Source organism: Pristis pectinata, chromosome 26, assembly GCF_009764475.1.
Source record: "Pristis pectinata isolate sPriPec2 chromosome 26, sPriPec2.1.pri, whole genome shotgun sequence".
NCBI lineage: Eukaryota > Metazoa > Chordata > Chondrichthyes > Rhinopristiformes > Pristidae > Pristis > Pristis pectinata.
The window spans coordinates 8,371,310-8,386,628 of NC_067430.1; the positions used below are offsets into that span (position 1 = coordinate 8,371,310).

The window sequence follows — 15,319 nt, forward strand, 5'->3', positions numbered from 1 at the left end:
CTTGCTCCCATAAAAGAAGCAGTTCCACTGAAATTGCGTGCATTAGATGCAATCTTGAAAAATTCACTAAACTTGAGGAAGCTCTCAGAGGATTGGAAAACCACAAATGCAAAGCCCCTATTCAAGAAAGGACAGAGATAGAAAGCAGAAACCATAGTTGGACTAACATCTATGATTGGGGAAAATGCTGGAAGTGGTAGCAGAACATTTAGAAAATCGTAATACAAATAACATGGTCAACATGGTTTTATAAAAAGGAAATATGTTTAGAATTCATTGTTGATGTGACCAACAGGTAGATAGAAGGAAATAATAGATGTGGTATTTTAGAATTTGCAAAAGGCACTTGACAAGATGCCATATAAAAGATCACTGAACAAAGTAAGAGTGTGTGGAGTTGGATATAATATCTCAATGTGGTTAAAGAATCAACTAACCAACAGAAAACAGAATAAATGGACCATTTTCAAGTTGGCTAGTTGTAACTGGTAGGATGACACATGGATTAGTCCTGGCCTCAACCATTTACAAATAAAGAATTAATACGAAGTTCACAAGTAATATATCCCTTATGCTTAAAAAAAAGGAAAGTGGTCCAGCAGTGATTAAGAAAAGCTAAAGATAATATTAGATCAAAAGCAAAGGCTTATGATGATGACAAAAAATGCACTAAGAGGATTGGGAAAATTTCAGAATTCAGCAATGGAGGCCCAAAGCATTGATAAGGAAAGCTAAAGTAGAATAAGAGAGTAATCTAGCAAAAAATGTATAAATGGACTGTAAATATTTCTACAGATATAAAATCATAGAATTATACAGCACAGAAATGGGCCCTTACAGCCCACCTCATCCATGCCGACCCTGATGTCAATCAATGCTAATCCCACTTGCCTGCATTAGGCCCATATCCCTCTTTGTCCTTCCAATCAAAATGACTTTGATAAATATAAATATGTAGCAAAAAAAATTAGCAAAGTTACACAAGTCCCTTTCCAGACTGAGACCAGATCTCTAAAAGTGAGGGTGACTCTAACTAACTTTGAGAGAAGTACAAACATCTGTGCGAGTTTCTTCTTGAGGTTTTCAGAGGTCACCTAAACAAAAGGGAGCCTGCATAAACATTCCTCCTGTAGGAAGTGTTGGTTAAAGGGTGCCTCACTGTGAAGCTAAGTGGAGAAGGTTTTTGGTGCCATCTTTGTTGTCAGATATCTTTCTCCTGATTTGTTTTATGCTTTCTCATCTGATGAACATGGAACATTTCTCTTTCTGAGGGAGTTCTTGTGACATTTCTGGCCACTTGATTCTGAGGGGAAACCTGCTGAAACCATCCCATGGTATGGTAAATGAAATGCAAAAAAGCTGCTGGAAATCTGAAATAAAAATAGAAAATGTTAAGGATACTCTGTCAATCAAACAGCATAGTTCTGATGAAAGATTACAGACTTGAAATGTGAACTCTGTTTTTCTCTTGCCACAGATGCTGCCCAAGTTTCCTTATCACTTTGTTTTTATTTAGGGCATGGTAACTCAGATTCCATTTTGGGTCAGTCTACCTAAAGTTTGCTTTGCAGACAGTCGTGCAACACTCTGCCTATGACAGCAGGAAAAACACTGTCTAACCAGTGAAATAACATTCAGTTTGAGTCTTCAGCATTAACCTTCCTCTCCAGAATATCACACCTAGCCTCAAACAAGTTCCCCACTTTAGGGATATTAAACTACAGGACACATGGGAAAGTGTTCAACTTTGATTACCTCTGCTCCAGAACCAAGGTATGAAGATAATGTTTCTGTAAGTGCATGCTCAGAGGATAAGATCCAAGTTACTGTTGACTTATTCTCTGAAGCATAAGAGAATGGACCTTACACAAAGTATCTATAAGACAAAGATCTTCTGCCAGTCTGCCACCTCTGCACCACAGCTTTAAAGGTCCACAATGCTACCCCTGAAAACCTCGATCACTTCAGAATCTTAGGAGCCAACTCTCAGCAATGATGTAATTCACCATTACCTCCATCAGTGCAGCCTTTAGGAAAAAATGTTAGAAGATTAAGACCTCAGCTAATGGTCTACCAGGCAGCAGTGTTCCCCTTCTTATAATTCAGAGGGATGGATTACCTACAGCAGGTACCATCACACTGTCATTGCAGGATAAATGAATGCCAGCATCAGCTTGGCTCAATATCAAGGCTGTAATTAAAATCTGCCATCTTCAGTGGGCAGTCCACGTCACTAGCATGATATTCTTGAAACCAGCACTCTACTCTGAGCTCCACCACTACAAGAGATGAAGGGTGATCTTATAGAAACACGTAAGATCTTTAGGGAGCATGATATGGTAGATGTTTCCGCTTGTGGGAGAGTATCAAATTAGGGGATATAGTTACAAGATGGGGACGGAGGAGTCATTTAAAACTGACGTGCAAAGGAGTTAGGAAAATCACAAAGGGTTATGAATCTGTGGAACTCTTTATCCCAGAGGGTTGTGGAGGCTAAATCCTCCACATTTCAAGAGGTGGTAGATAATTATTTGAAAGCTAGGGGAATTGAGGGCAATGGCGAACTGGCACAAAAGAGGAATTGTGGCCTGGGGCAGATCAGCCAAGATCGTTTTGAATGGCGGAGCAGACTTGAGGGGCCAAGTGGCCTACTCCTACTCCTATTTTCTTGTGTTCTTTAAAAGAATAAGACAAAATCTTATTGAAACATAAATTTTGAAGAGAGTTTCATTGAATGAATGCTGAGAAGATGTTTTTCTACATACTGGGAACTAATACTAGGGAGTATAGGTTCACATTAAGGGATCAGCCATCTAAAACAGATGAGAAAAATAGAAACTTGGATCACTAATTAGTTTGGAAAGCTATCTTCTTCTCAAATCAAAATGAAGTAAATATTAGTTTGTGAGTTCAATAGGCATTACGGAATCTCATTTCTATTCTAATATTTGAGAAATAAAGACAGAATTGGCATTTATCTCGCATTTTCACACCCTCAGGACATCACAAAGCACTTCACATGCAATGAACATTTCTGAAGACCACAGACTGTATGCACACAACACCCCAATAACTGCAACTGTATCTACTTTTAGTGGAGTTGGCAGCAGGAAGTATGTTGCCAGGAAACAAGAACTTCCTACTCTTTGAATAATGCCACAGGATTTTGTACATTCATCTGAATGGACAGATGGGCCTCCCAAAAAATTTCATCTTAAAATTATCATCTCCATTTACAAGACATTCTCCCCACTGCAATGTCTGCCGAGATTATGTGCTCCTCAATTGCAGTTTAAACCCTCAACCTACTGACACAGAGACAAGGATACCATTAACTCACAAATAGAGAAAATAACAACTTTATATATCTGACTACTAGTAAAAATAGAAAATATTGGAAACACTTAATTTTTTGATTTTCATAAGTCTATCTATATTCACTTGGAAAGAAACAAGACAGTTTGTTTTACTGAGGTATATTCAGAAACCTCAAACAAACAAAAGCATTGTCCACAGGAATGAGTTGACATATTTAATTAAAATGAAACCTAAAATAACTGTACAAACTGCTTCAGATTCTAGCCATTGTCCACAAACTGCAAGTTCAATCACTGTGTTACTTACTTGTCTGTCCAGAGGGTGCAGCTACACCGGGAATTGTTTCTGACCCTGAGATCAATAGGTTTTCAGGGATGAGGTGACGAACTTCCATCAGGGGAGGATGAATTAATAATGAGTAAATGATGGTGCTGCCCTCAATCAATGTCATAAATCTATTCCCTAAAAAAAGGAGAAATAAATCAGTGAGATAAGACCTATTATAAAAAACATGATGGCCTATAGAAATTTAACTTTATAGTGTATGTTTTATGCCTCAGACCACCGAATTACTGGATAACATTACTCATAAATTATGCCTGATAGATTATTTATGCTTGCTGGATTAAATAGCATTTTGTGCATATTGAAAGACTCAACTGAATTTTTCCACATGTACTCCCCTCACATCAGGGATATATCAAGTGCCATGCACCTGTCATGTTGAACTGGCTTAGTGATCCAACTGCCCAGAAATTCATCCCCATTCGGTGTTGCTAAATATACTGCATAATGACGTCACTTCAATGGAATGAATTTTAGAGGCAGGGTGCAACACACCAAGGTGTGAGGTAATCAAGGATTTTCAAGTGCTTACACCAGTTTCCAAGGGCATCAACTCCTGGAGTTCACCTCCCAATCGTTCTTCCATCTCAAATTTTACAACTTTCTGGACCCCCAAATATGCAAGATTTCTTATCTGTGATCCATCTCTTCCACAAAGATTTTGAGATCTGCATTGCTGGAATTGATCCCAAGGCTTCCACAACACAGGCTCCATGACCAGACAACATCCTAGCTGCAGTAGTCATAGAGTCAAAGAAAGATAAAGCATGGAAAAGGTCCTTCAGCCCATCAAGTCCACACCCATGTGTGGGAAAACGTGAGAGGAAGCCAGAGAACCCAGAAGAAACCCACAGAGAAAATATTCAAACTCCACACAGACAGCACTGGAGCTATGCAGCTCTGCTAAGTAGCTGGGCCATTCTGCTGTGTGTATGAATGACCCGCTCTCCAGATCTAGCTGTATTTCTAAACAAGCTGTTTCAGTTCAACTGCAAGAGAGGCATTTACCCAACAATGTGGATAATTGTCCAGGGACATCATGTTCACAAAAAGCAGCACAATCCAGCTAGTTACAGCCCAGTTTACTCTCAGTCATCAGCAAAGTGATGGAAGCTGTTGTCAACGGGGCTATCAAGTGGCACTTACCAAGGAGCCACACACTGATGCCCAGTTTGGGTTTTGTTAGAAACACTCAGCTCCAGACCTCATCACAGCCTTGGCGCAAACATTGGAGCAAAAAGCCGAATTCCCCAGGTGACATCAAAGCAGCAAATGACCATGTGTAGCATCAAGGCATCCTGGTAAAACTGGTCAAAGGGAAAATATTTCTGCAGTCAAAGTCATATCTGACACAAAGGAAGATGATTGTGGTTGTCAAAAGTTAGTTATCACAGCCCCAGCACATCACTGCTGGAGTTCTTCAGGGCAGCACCCTAAGCCCAGCATTATTCAGCTACTTCACCTTCTTTCCATGATGTTTGAAGCAGAGATGTTTGCTGATGATTGCACAATATTCATTTCCATTCAAAACTTCTCAGCGGGTCAAGCAGCCTTTGGCATGCATGACCTAATACGAGTCAAGCAGCACTCACACCACAAAAACGCTAGGTGACAATCATCTCTAATAAGGGAGAGCCTAACCATCAACTTTTGACACTCAATGTCATTACCATCATCAAGTCCCTCACTATCAACATCCTGTGGGTTACCACTGACAGAAATTCAACTGGACCAGCCACATAAATATAGTGGCTACAAGAGCAAGTCAGAGACTGGGTACCCTCCAGCCTGTGACTCACTTCCTGACACTCCGAGATCTTCCCAAGATATACAAGACCAAGTCAGGACCATGATAAAATACCTTTCATTTGCCTGGATGGGTGCAGCTCCAAAAGCTCTCAAGAAGCACAATTCCATCAAGAACAAAGTAGCCTACTTAATGGCAACCTACCAACCACCATATTCATTCCCTCCAGCAACAGCACACAGTCGCTGCAGTGTGTACCATCTACAAAATGCACCAGGATATTCTGACAGTATCTCCCAAACCTATAACTTCCACAACAAAACAGACAAGGGCAGGAGCATGTGAACACCATCACCTGCAGGTTTCCTTCTACGTCTCACAGCATCCTGACAGGCTGGTCCTTCATCGTCACCAAGTCTAAATCTTGGTTCCCCCCCTGCCCCCCCAAGAGTACTGTGAGGGTACCCTCACCAGAAGCACCACAGTTGTTCAAGAAGGCTGCTCAGCACCACTTTCTCAAGGCCTTTTAGGGATGGGCAATAAATAATGGCTTTAACAGCAAAGCCCAGATCCCCTAAATTAATGAAAAACACTAAAAAATTTGGGATGCCCATGTTAGGGTCTGTGCCACCATTCTCCTTAACAAGAATCCTAAGCATGGTGTCAATTAACACAGGTTGTGTCCAAGATTCCTTAAATTATTCAGGCCTTGTGTGTGGCAATGCAAAAAAGGTAGCTATTAGTACTAAACAAGTACTTGAATCCTTGCACGAGTTTGTGCACAAAAATCCAGGGTGAATGGTATTGGGAAAAACTGAAGCATTATTTTAGTGCATGTTTCCTTCCAAGTCCATAATACCGCTTCTATCCTACTGTCATCAGACTCTTGAATGGACCCCACATACCAAAAGGTGAACTCAATTTCCCAATCTACCTCATCTGTCATGGCCCTTGCAACTTATTTGTCTACCTGCACAGCACTTTCTCTGTAACTGTAACACTATATTCTGCATTCTGTTTTTCCTTCTTACTACCTCAATGTGCTTGTGTATGGGATGATCTGTCTGAATGGCACGCAAAGCTTTTCACTGTATCTCGATACATGTGACAACAATAAACCAATTCCAATTCAAATGGATCTCTCTAAGAGGGTTTGATTCAATTTACACCATGACATTACTGAAGTACGATATAATGATTATGCTTTATTGTATCATCAGCATGATAAGTTTTAGTGTGGAGGCCCACATTAATTTGTTCCATTAAAAATTTCAGGGGAAGGTTTCAGAGAACCATTAGCTGCAGAAGCAGATTAAAAGTAACTTGTTCCATTCTGAGGCTCAGCTGGCTGGGGAAGTGGTGTCACTGAGCCCGTAGCCACTAGTGGATTACAGATGATTAAGGATGATGAACAAAAATCTGTCCTTACATATCCAATCCCCCAATTATCCCATAACCTCTTCTACCTGTTAACATCCAGATGGTTCAAGCTTACTTCCCTTTCCTGTCCCTTCCCTATGTGCATTTTTGTGCATTTCTGCATTTTTACTTTCAGATTCACAAGAAAAAAAAACACATGCACATGCCCTGGCTCTTGAGCCCCAAGATTTTGGCGGGGGGTGGGTAGTTCTAGGGTTAAGAAGATAGGTTATCAGTGCATTCATCATTTCTCTTCACCAGTTCAGATCCTGACACTTTATATACATACATGGAGGCAAGATCTGCACAGGGTGAACTGCAGGCACAAGTGGACTCCAGCCTACGAAGAGGAAAGGTGACTCACATGTTAATTCCTCAGGAGAACTGCAATGATGACTTCCAAGAAGTACCCAATAGTCAAAAGCTGATTGATTTTGTCACGAACCAGCAACAAAAGAAACACACTGAGCATGATTCAGTGTTAAAAACTATTTTATTAATCACTACTTATGATAATACGTAAAATAAAAGTAAAAATGTTAGTATGTTAGAATTCAAAAATGTTAAACCTTGAACGTTAACCCCAAAACTAAACTCTTCGTGTGTGTGTGTGGCAAAGTCCAAAACTCCCAGTTCCGGAATGGTTCTTAAAGTTCAGTTCCGCAAGCCATAAGGTGAAACATGAGCAAGGGCTTCTTCAACAACCACCGTTGTCTGAAGATAAGACGTAGATGTAGAGAAACAGAGAGAGGGTACATACGAAATCCAAATGTTCCACGATGGAACCCAAACGACACTTCAGTGTTTACTCGGTAGTGACTTCCTCACCCCGAAAGGCATCCGAATCGTGGTCGTCCACACAAATACCTGTTTCCTTCTACAGGTCAGCAACAAAGTGAACTCCACCGGATTACTTCCAACTTCCACACATGGATTTCAGTGGCAAACACAGTTATTGTTTCTCATCCATCGATAGAGAAAACAAGCAGGCTGGTGTCTCTCTCCCTTCTCTCTCTCTCTCTCTTCTTCTTCTGACTTCTTCAACAACGTCATTACGTCCTTTATCTTCTATTGACGTAAGTACGCCCCACACACACATACACACACACTCTCTATCTTAAAGGGACTTTCACTGAGTCCGTAACAACATGCACATGGATATACTTGAGTACTTTCTGACAATGGATTGCAGACTCGAAATGTTGACTGTTTCTCTGCCTGACCTGCTGATTTTTTTTTCCAGCATTTTTTGTTTTTGTTTCAGATTTCCAGAATTTGCAGTTTTTTTTTTGCACTTGGGTAATTGTTTGCGCTGCCCAAAAACCTGCATGAGATATCAAGAGGATGGGGGCATTCAGCTCCAACCTTCATGAATCTCTGCACAGAGCCTGGAGCCCAAACTTTCCAGCAAGTATAGCACCACGTCAACATTCATTGACCCAACCAACGTGCAGCATCTGAAGATAAAGACATCAGTTTCCATTACAGCACTGACAGAGGCCACTCATCTCACAGTGCTGCAGGGAAAGCTCAGACCATTGCCATCAACCTCAGGCTACTACCGTCAGGGTTTTAGATTCCACTGTTGGCAGAGGCTTTGAAGCTGTGAGAACTTTCTTGTGGTCTTCATCCCAAAGATTACCAGATCAACTGATGCCATGATTCAGGGAAATGCCAGTGATTCTGTGGAATACAAAGCTCTCTCAAGATGATATCATTTTAACGATGCATCCCATTCTGACTCTGATATCACTTTCTTTGATATCCCCTCTTCCACTGTTCTAAAGTTTCAAGATCATAAACAACAATTAGCACTTCTCACATTCTTCGGGCAGTCAGAAGCATATGGGTACCCCATACAAAGAAATGATACATTGTTAATGAGGAGGATGTAATGCAGTTCTTGTTAATCAGTACAAATATTTCCTGAAGGTTATGTGATAGGATTTGAAGTACTGATGCTCCATAAAGAGAGCGGAGAGATCATTTACGTTCCTAGGCAATGGTAGACATGCTGTGCTGTTAGCAGCATCAGAAATGTACCAGAAAAGAAAAGCTCTTGGCTAAAATTCCCACACGAAGAAAATTAATTATTAAGGTAATTATGTAAATTAAGAAGAGTCTGACTGTTCCACAACGCATTCATTCGGTGTGAAAACTTGAAACGATTATATTCAAGAGTCAAGCCAGCACTTGAATATCCACGTCTTTTAACTTTACAGGCATGTGGCCGATTCTGGACGCCGGTCACCAGCTGCACTACTAAATATAAATGGGCAGAGCAGCAGGGACCCAACTGCAATGAAGGAAAACTGTGGTTCATTGATTCTGTTTTGATACTGTTCATTTGCATATATTAAACTGAAGCCCCATCTGCCCTCTTAAATGGATTTAAGAGATAAAATGGCATGAGAATTCTTATAGGTGTCCTAGCCAATGTTTATTCCTTTACTAACATCATTACTAAGAAAATTATCTGATTATCATGTTGTACTTCTATGTGACCTCACTCTGCACATTGTCTGAGACATTTCCTATAATGTGTGAGCCCCTTGTCTATTTCTACAATAGCTCAAAAGTGTCAGAAAAAGTTCCATATGACTAGAAGCTGGCTAGTTCCAATCTTCAAAATAAAAAAGTGATAGAGCAGAGACTAGTATTTGCAGATCTATTAGCCAATGTCCACCATTGAGAAAATGCTCGAGGGGAAGAACATTATTGGGCTGGAACATACATAATCTTGGCTGGCAGTTCATTAGATAAACACCAGCAAGATTTTGCTTCCACCCTGGTGCATCTGATCTCCCACTACACCACTGAATTCAGCAGCAAATCCAGGGACTGAAACCAATCATGCTGAGTTGAGAGCCAGGTACAATTTGTATCTGATCCCTCAGTTTTACACCAGTTATGGCTGAGGTGTCTAATGTGGCCCCATTCATTTGAATGGATTGAAAAGCCAAGTGGTTTGATTCCTTCTTTGTTTAAATTTATCTTAATGTTAGTAACTTTCAGATAAATGTGTTTTCAAGCATTTTTATATATTTTTTTAATAAATATATTTCAAAAAGTTTTTAGATGTTTCTGGGTATCAGACATATTTAGAAAGACTATCTTTTGAAGTAACTTTATGCAAATTGCCTTCATAAAATATTTTCTTCATGTTCAAGGAGACAACATCTACCAGATTTCACTCATTCAATACCCTAGCACTCATCCTGTCCTTGAACCCTGCAGCTCCACCAAATTTCTGCAGTCCCTGTGATTCAAAGCAGCTGGTAGCCATCAAGGCCATCACCAACTGCATCACTTTGTTAAGACAATGCAAACACATGCAAGTGGTAAATGGGGAAGTGGCAAGGATGGTCAGTGTTTAAATGAAATAAGTATAGTCTAACACACAGAAGTAGCACCAGCGTTCCTTTGCTTCTTCAAGGTTCTTTGACAGCATGTCCCAAACTTAACAACTTTCAAATAACAAAGGCAGCAGATGCATAGGAACGCCATAAGACCTTAAGACATTGGAGCAGAATTAGGTCATTTGGTCCATCAAGTCTGCTCCACCATTCGATTATGACTGATTTATTATTTCATCTCAATCTCATTCTCCTGCTATTTCCCCATAACCGTTGACGCCCTTGCTAACCAAGAACCTATCAACCTCTGCTTTAAATATACCCAATGACTTGGCCTCCACAGCTTTCTGTGGCAATGTATTCCACAGATTCACCACCCTCTGGCTAAAGAAATCCCTCCTCATCTCTGTTCTAAAGGGATATCCTTTTATTACAAGGCTGTGTGCTGTGGTCCTGGGTTCTCCCACTACTGGAAGAATCCTCTCCACATCCACTCTATTCAGGCCTTTCAATATTTGGTAGGTTTCAATGAGATTTCTCTCTCCCCCACCCCCCCCCACCCCATTCTTCTAAACTCCAGTGAGTATAGGCCCAGAGCCATCAAATGCTCCTCATACATTAACCCTTTCACCCCCAGGATCATCCTCATAAACCTCCTCTGGACCCTCTCCAATGCCAGCACATCCTTCCTTATAGGGCCCGAAACTTCTCACAATACTCCAAATGTGGTCTGACCAACACCTTATAAAGCCTCAGCATTACATCCTTGCTTTTATGTTCTAGTCCTCTCGAAATGAATGCTAACATTGCATTTGCCTTCCTTACTACTAACTCAACCTGCAAGTTAACCTTTAGGGAATACTGCACTAGGACTCCCAAGACCCTTTGCACCTCTGATTTCTGAATTCTCTCCTCATTTGGAAAATAGTCTACACCTTTATTCTTTCTACTGAAGTGCATGACCATACACTTCCCTATGCTATATTCTATCTGCCACTTCTTTGCCCATTCTTCCAACCTGTCAAGTCCTTCTGCAGACTCCCTGCTTCCTCAACACTACCTGTCCCTCCACCTATCTTTGCATCATCCACAAACTTGGCCACAAAGCCATCAATTCCGTCATCCAGATCATTACTATATAATGTAAAAAGTAGCAGACCAAACACCAACCCCTGGGGAACACCACTGGTCACCAGCAGCCAACCAGAGAAGTCCCCTTTTATTCCCACTCTTTGCCTTCTGCCAGTCAGCCAATCTTCTATCCATGCTAGTACATTTCCTGTAATACCATAGGGTCCTTTCTTGTTTAGCAGCATCATGTGTGGCACCTTGTCAAAGGCCTTCTGAAAATCCAAGGAAACAACATCCATTGACGCTCCTTTGTCTATCCTGCCTGTTACTTCCTCAAAGAATTCCAACAGATTTGTCAGGCAAGATCTCCCCTCAAGGAAAGCATGCTGACTTCAGCCTATTTTATCATGTGCTTCCAAGTACCCTGAAACCTCATCCTTAATAATGGACTAACATCTTACTGACCACTGAAGTCAGGCTAACTGGCCTCCCTCCCTTCTTAAAGAGTGGAGTGACATTTACAATTTTCCAGTCCTCTGGAGCCATTCCTAACTCTAGTGATTCTTGAAAGATCACTACTAATGCCTCCACAATCTCTTCAGCTACCTCTTTCAGAACTCTGGGGTGTAGTCCATCTGGTCCAGGAGACTTATCCGCCTTCAGACCTTTCAGTTTCCCTTCTCCTTGGTAATAGTGACTACACTCACTTCTGCCCCCGACTCTGTTGAATTTCTGGCCTGTTGCTCGTGTCTTCCACAGTGAAGACTGACGCAAAATACTTATTCGGTTCGTCCGCTATTTCTTTGTTCCCCATTACTACTTCTCCAGCGTCATTTTTCCAGCGGTCCAATGTCCACTCCTGCCTCTCTTTTACTCTTTATATATCTGAAAAAACACTTGGTATCTTCTTTTATATTACTGACTAGCTTACATTTATATTTCATCTGCCCCAGTTCAGGACCTTTACTTGTGAACCTTTATTGCTTTTTTAGTTGCCTTCTGTTGGTTTTTAAAAGCTTCCCAATCCTCTAGCTTCCTGCTAATTTTTGCAATATTGTATGCCCTTTCTTCTGTTTTTATGCTGTCTTCGACTTCCCTTATCAGCCACGGTTGCCTCATCCTCCCTTTAGAATGCTTCTTTTTCTTTGGGATTAACTGAACCTGCATCTTCCAAATTACTCCCAGAAAGTCCTGCCGTTGCTGCTCTACCGTCATCCCTGCTGGGGTCCCCTTCCAATCAACTTTGGCCAGCTCCTCTCTCATGCCTCTGTAGTTACCTTCACTCAACTGTAATAACAATACATCCAATTTTAGCTTCTCCCTCTCAGACTGCAAGGTGAATTCTATCATATTATGATCACTGACACCCAAGGGCTCCTTTACGTTCAGCTCCCTAATCAAATCTGGTTCATTGCACACCAAATCCAGAATTGACTTTTCCCTAGTGGCCTTGACTACAAGCTGCCCTAAAAAGCCATCCCGTAGGCATTCTAGAAATTCCTTCTCTTGAGATTGTATGCCAACCTGATTTTCCCAGTCTACCTGCATATTGAAGTTTCCCACGGCCACTATAACATTGCCTTTCTTACATGCCTTTTCTATTTCCCGGCGTAATTTATACCCACATCCTGACTACTATTCAGAGGCCTGTATACAACTCCCATCAGGGTCTTTTTACCCTTGCAGTTTATTAACTTTACCCACAAGGATTCTACATCTTCTGATCCTATGTCACTTCTCGCTAAGGATTTGATTTCATTTTTTTTGAAACCAACAGAGCCACCCCACCCCCCTCTGCCCACCTGCCTGTCTTTTCAATAGGATGTGTATCCTTGGATGTTTAGCTCCCAGCTGTGATCTTGTTCCAACCACGAATCTGTGATGCCCACAACACTGTACCTGCCAATTTCTAACTGCGCTATAAGCTCATCTACCTTGTTTCTTATACTGTGTGCATTCAAATATAACACCTTCAGTCCTGTATTCACCAACCCTCTTCTCAAATTTGTCTCCATGTTGCCTGAAGTTAAATTCTTAACCTTTTCTGAACTTTGTCTTGTTTTTTCACTCTGGAGACTTCAGTAACCTCTCCTGCACTCTCCTTTAACTTTATCCATACTTTTCCAATCTGTTGAACCCACCCCCCTACTATTTAGTTTAAAGCCCTATCCACAGCCCTAGTTATGTGATTCGCCAGGACCCAGGTCCCAGCATGGTTCAGGTGGAGCCCATCCCATCGGAACAGCTCCCTCCTTCCCTAATACTGGTGCCAATGTCCCACGAATTCAAACCCAGTTATTCCACAACAATCTTTGACCCACGCATTTAACTCTCTGACCTTATTAACCCTGTGCCAATTTGCACATGGCTTGGGTAGCAATCCAGATTTGCAAGTCTCTCTCAAGCACCACACCTTCTTGATTGGAAATGCAATGCCATTGCTTTATCATCACTGAGTTTGAAGTCTGGAACTCCTAACCCAACAGCACAATGGGAGTACCTTCATCAGCCAGACTGCAGTTGTTCAAGGTGAAGGCACACTACCACCTTCTCAAGGGTAATTAGGAATGAGCACCAAATGTTAACCTTGCCAACAAAACTTACATTTCTAGTAATGATTTAAAAAACACACACACACACACAAAGTGTACCTATCATCTGCAAATACTCCCGAAACAGGAAGAATGAAAACAAAATACCCAGGTAAAATACCGTGGACGTCCTCCAGGGGAATGAGGTGGGACAAGTGGCAAAAGTGTCTGTCAGCGAGCACTTTGGGTCCAATGACCACAATTCTACTGGTTTTGAAATAGTTATGGAGAAGGATACAGTCGGTTCACAAGTAAAGGTCCTGAACTGGGGCAAAGCAAATTTTGGAGTCATTAGGTGGGATCTTGCAGTGATTGATTGGGCAAGATTATTTTGCAGGGAAAGGAGCATCTGCCAAGTAGGAGACCTTTAAAAGTGTGATGTCAAGAGTTCAGGGCCTGCATATTCTTGTCAGGGTGAAGAGCAAGGCTGGCAGGTTTAGGGAATCCAGGTTGACGAAAGATATTGAAGCTCTGGTCAAGAAAAAGAGGAAGGCATACACCGCGCATAAGCAATTGGGAACTAGTGAATCTCTTGATGACTACAGGATGTGTAGGAAGGCATTAAAGAGAGAAATTAGGATGGCAAAAAGAGGATATGAGAAGTATCTGACAGGCAATGTGAAGCAAAATCCCAAGAGATTCCATAGGTATATTAATAAAAGGGTGGCTAGGAAGAGAATAGGTCCCCTTAAAGATCAGCATGGCCGTCTGTGTATGGAACCAAAGTGGGTGAGATTTTTAATATTTCTCTTCAGTTTTTACTGTAGAGAAAACATACAAATTAGCAGGTAGGAGGTATTAGAGGCCTTAAAGTGCATTAAGGTGTATATATCCCCAGGCCTAACCTGGTGCATTCTCAGACCTTGTGGGAAGCTAGAGAAGAAATTGTGGAGGCCCTTGCAGAGATTTTTGCTTCATCTCTGGCCACAGGTGAGGCTCTGGAAGACTGGAGAGTGGCTAATGCGGTACCATTGTTTAAAAAGGATAGCAAAAACAAGACAGGAAACTACAGGTCAATGAGACTGATATCGATGATGGGTAAATTGCTGGTGGTGTGTATATGGAATGAGCTGCCAGAAGTAGCAGTGGACTCTAAGTGAACAGTGAAAACAGCAGAAAGCAGACACTTGTGATTCAAGGATCCAGGTATGAAGATTGAAACAATGACAAAGTAGTCTCACTGCTAACAGATCAGTACCGACCCAGTTTTTTGAGAGGTTACCTGGGTACAGGTTCAGCTCATTGATGTATCCCCCTCACATAGGCACCAAGTCAGCTCCATCGCTGCCACTCATGCCCCACAGCTAACCATCCCAGACTGCTGCAATTGACTGTGGGCAGCAGTCTGAAGCCTATATAGGTCAAGAGCTTCTCATAGGCCATATAGGAGCAGCCTTCCCACAGCTACAGAGGGATGTTGCTACAAAGCATTGGGCATCAAAACCCACATGTAAAATAATGAAACAGAAAAA

General features: G+C 41.5%; 1 protein-coding gene across 1 annotated transcript in view; it reads right to left on the reverse strand.

The window, feature by feature from the left end:
• nphp4 (nephronophthisis 4) overlaps positions 1 to 15,319 on the reverse strand; it is a 285,812-nt gene that overhangs the window by 187,412 nt on the left and 83,081 nt on the right. The window contains exon 5 of the mRNA XM_052039598.1: positions 3,625 to 3,780. Coding sequence (XP_051895558.1) covers positions 3,625 to 3,780 — 156 coding nt within the window. The remainder of the gene's footprint in view (positions 1 to 3,624; positions 3,781 to 15,319) is intronic.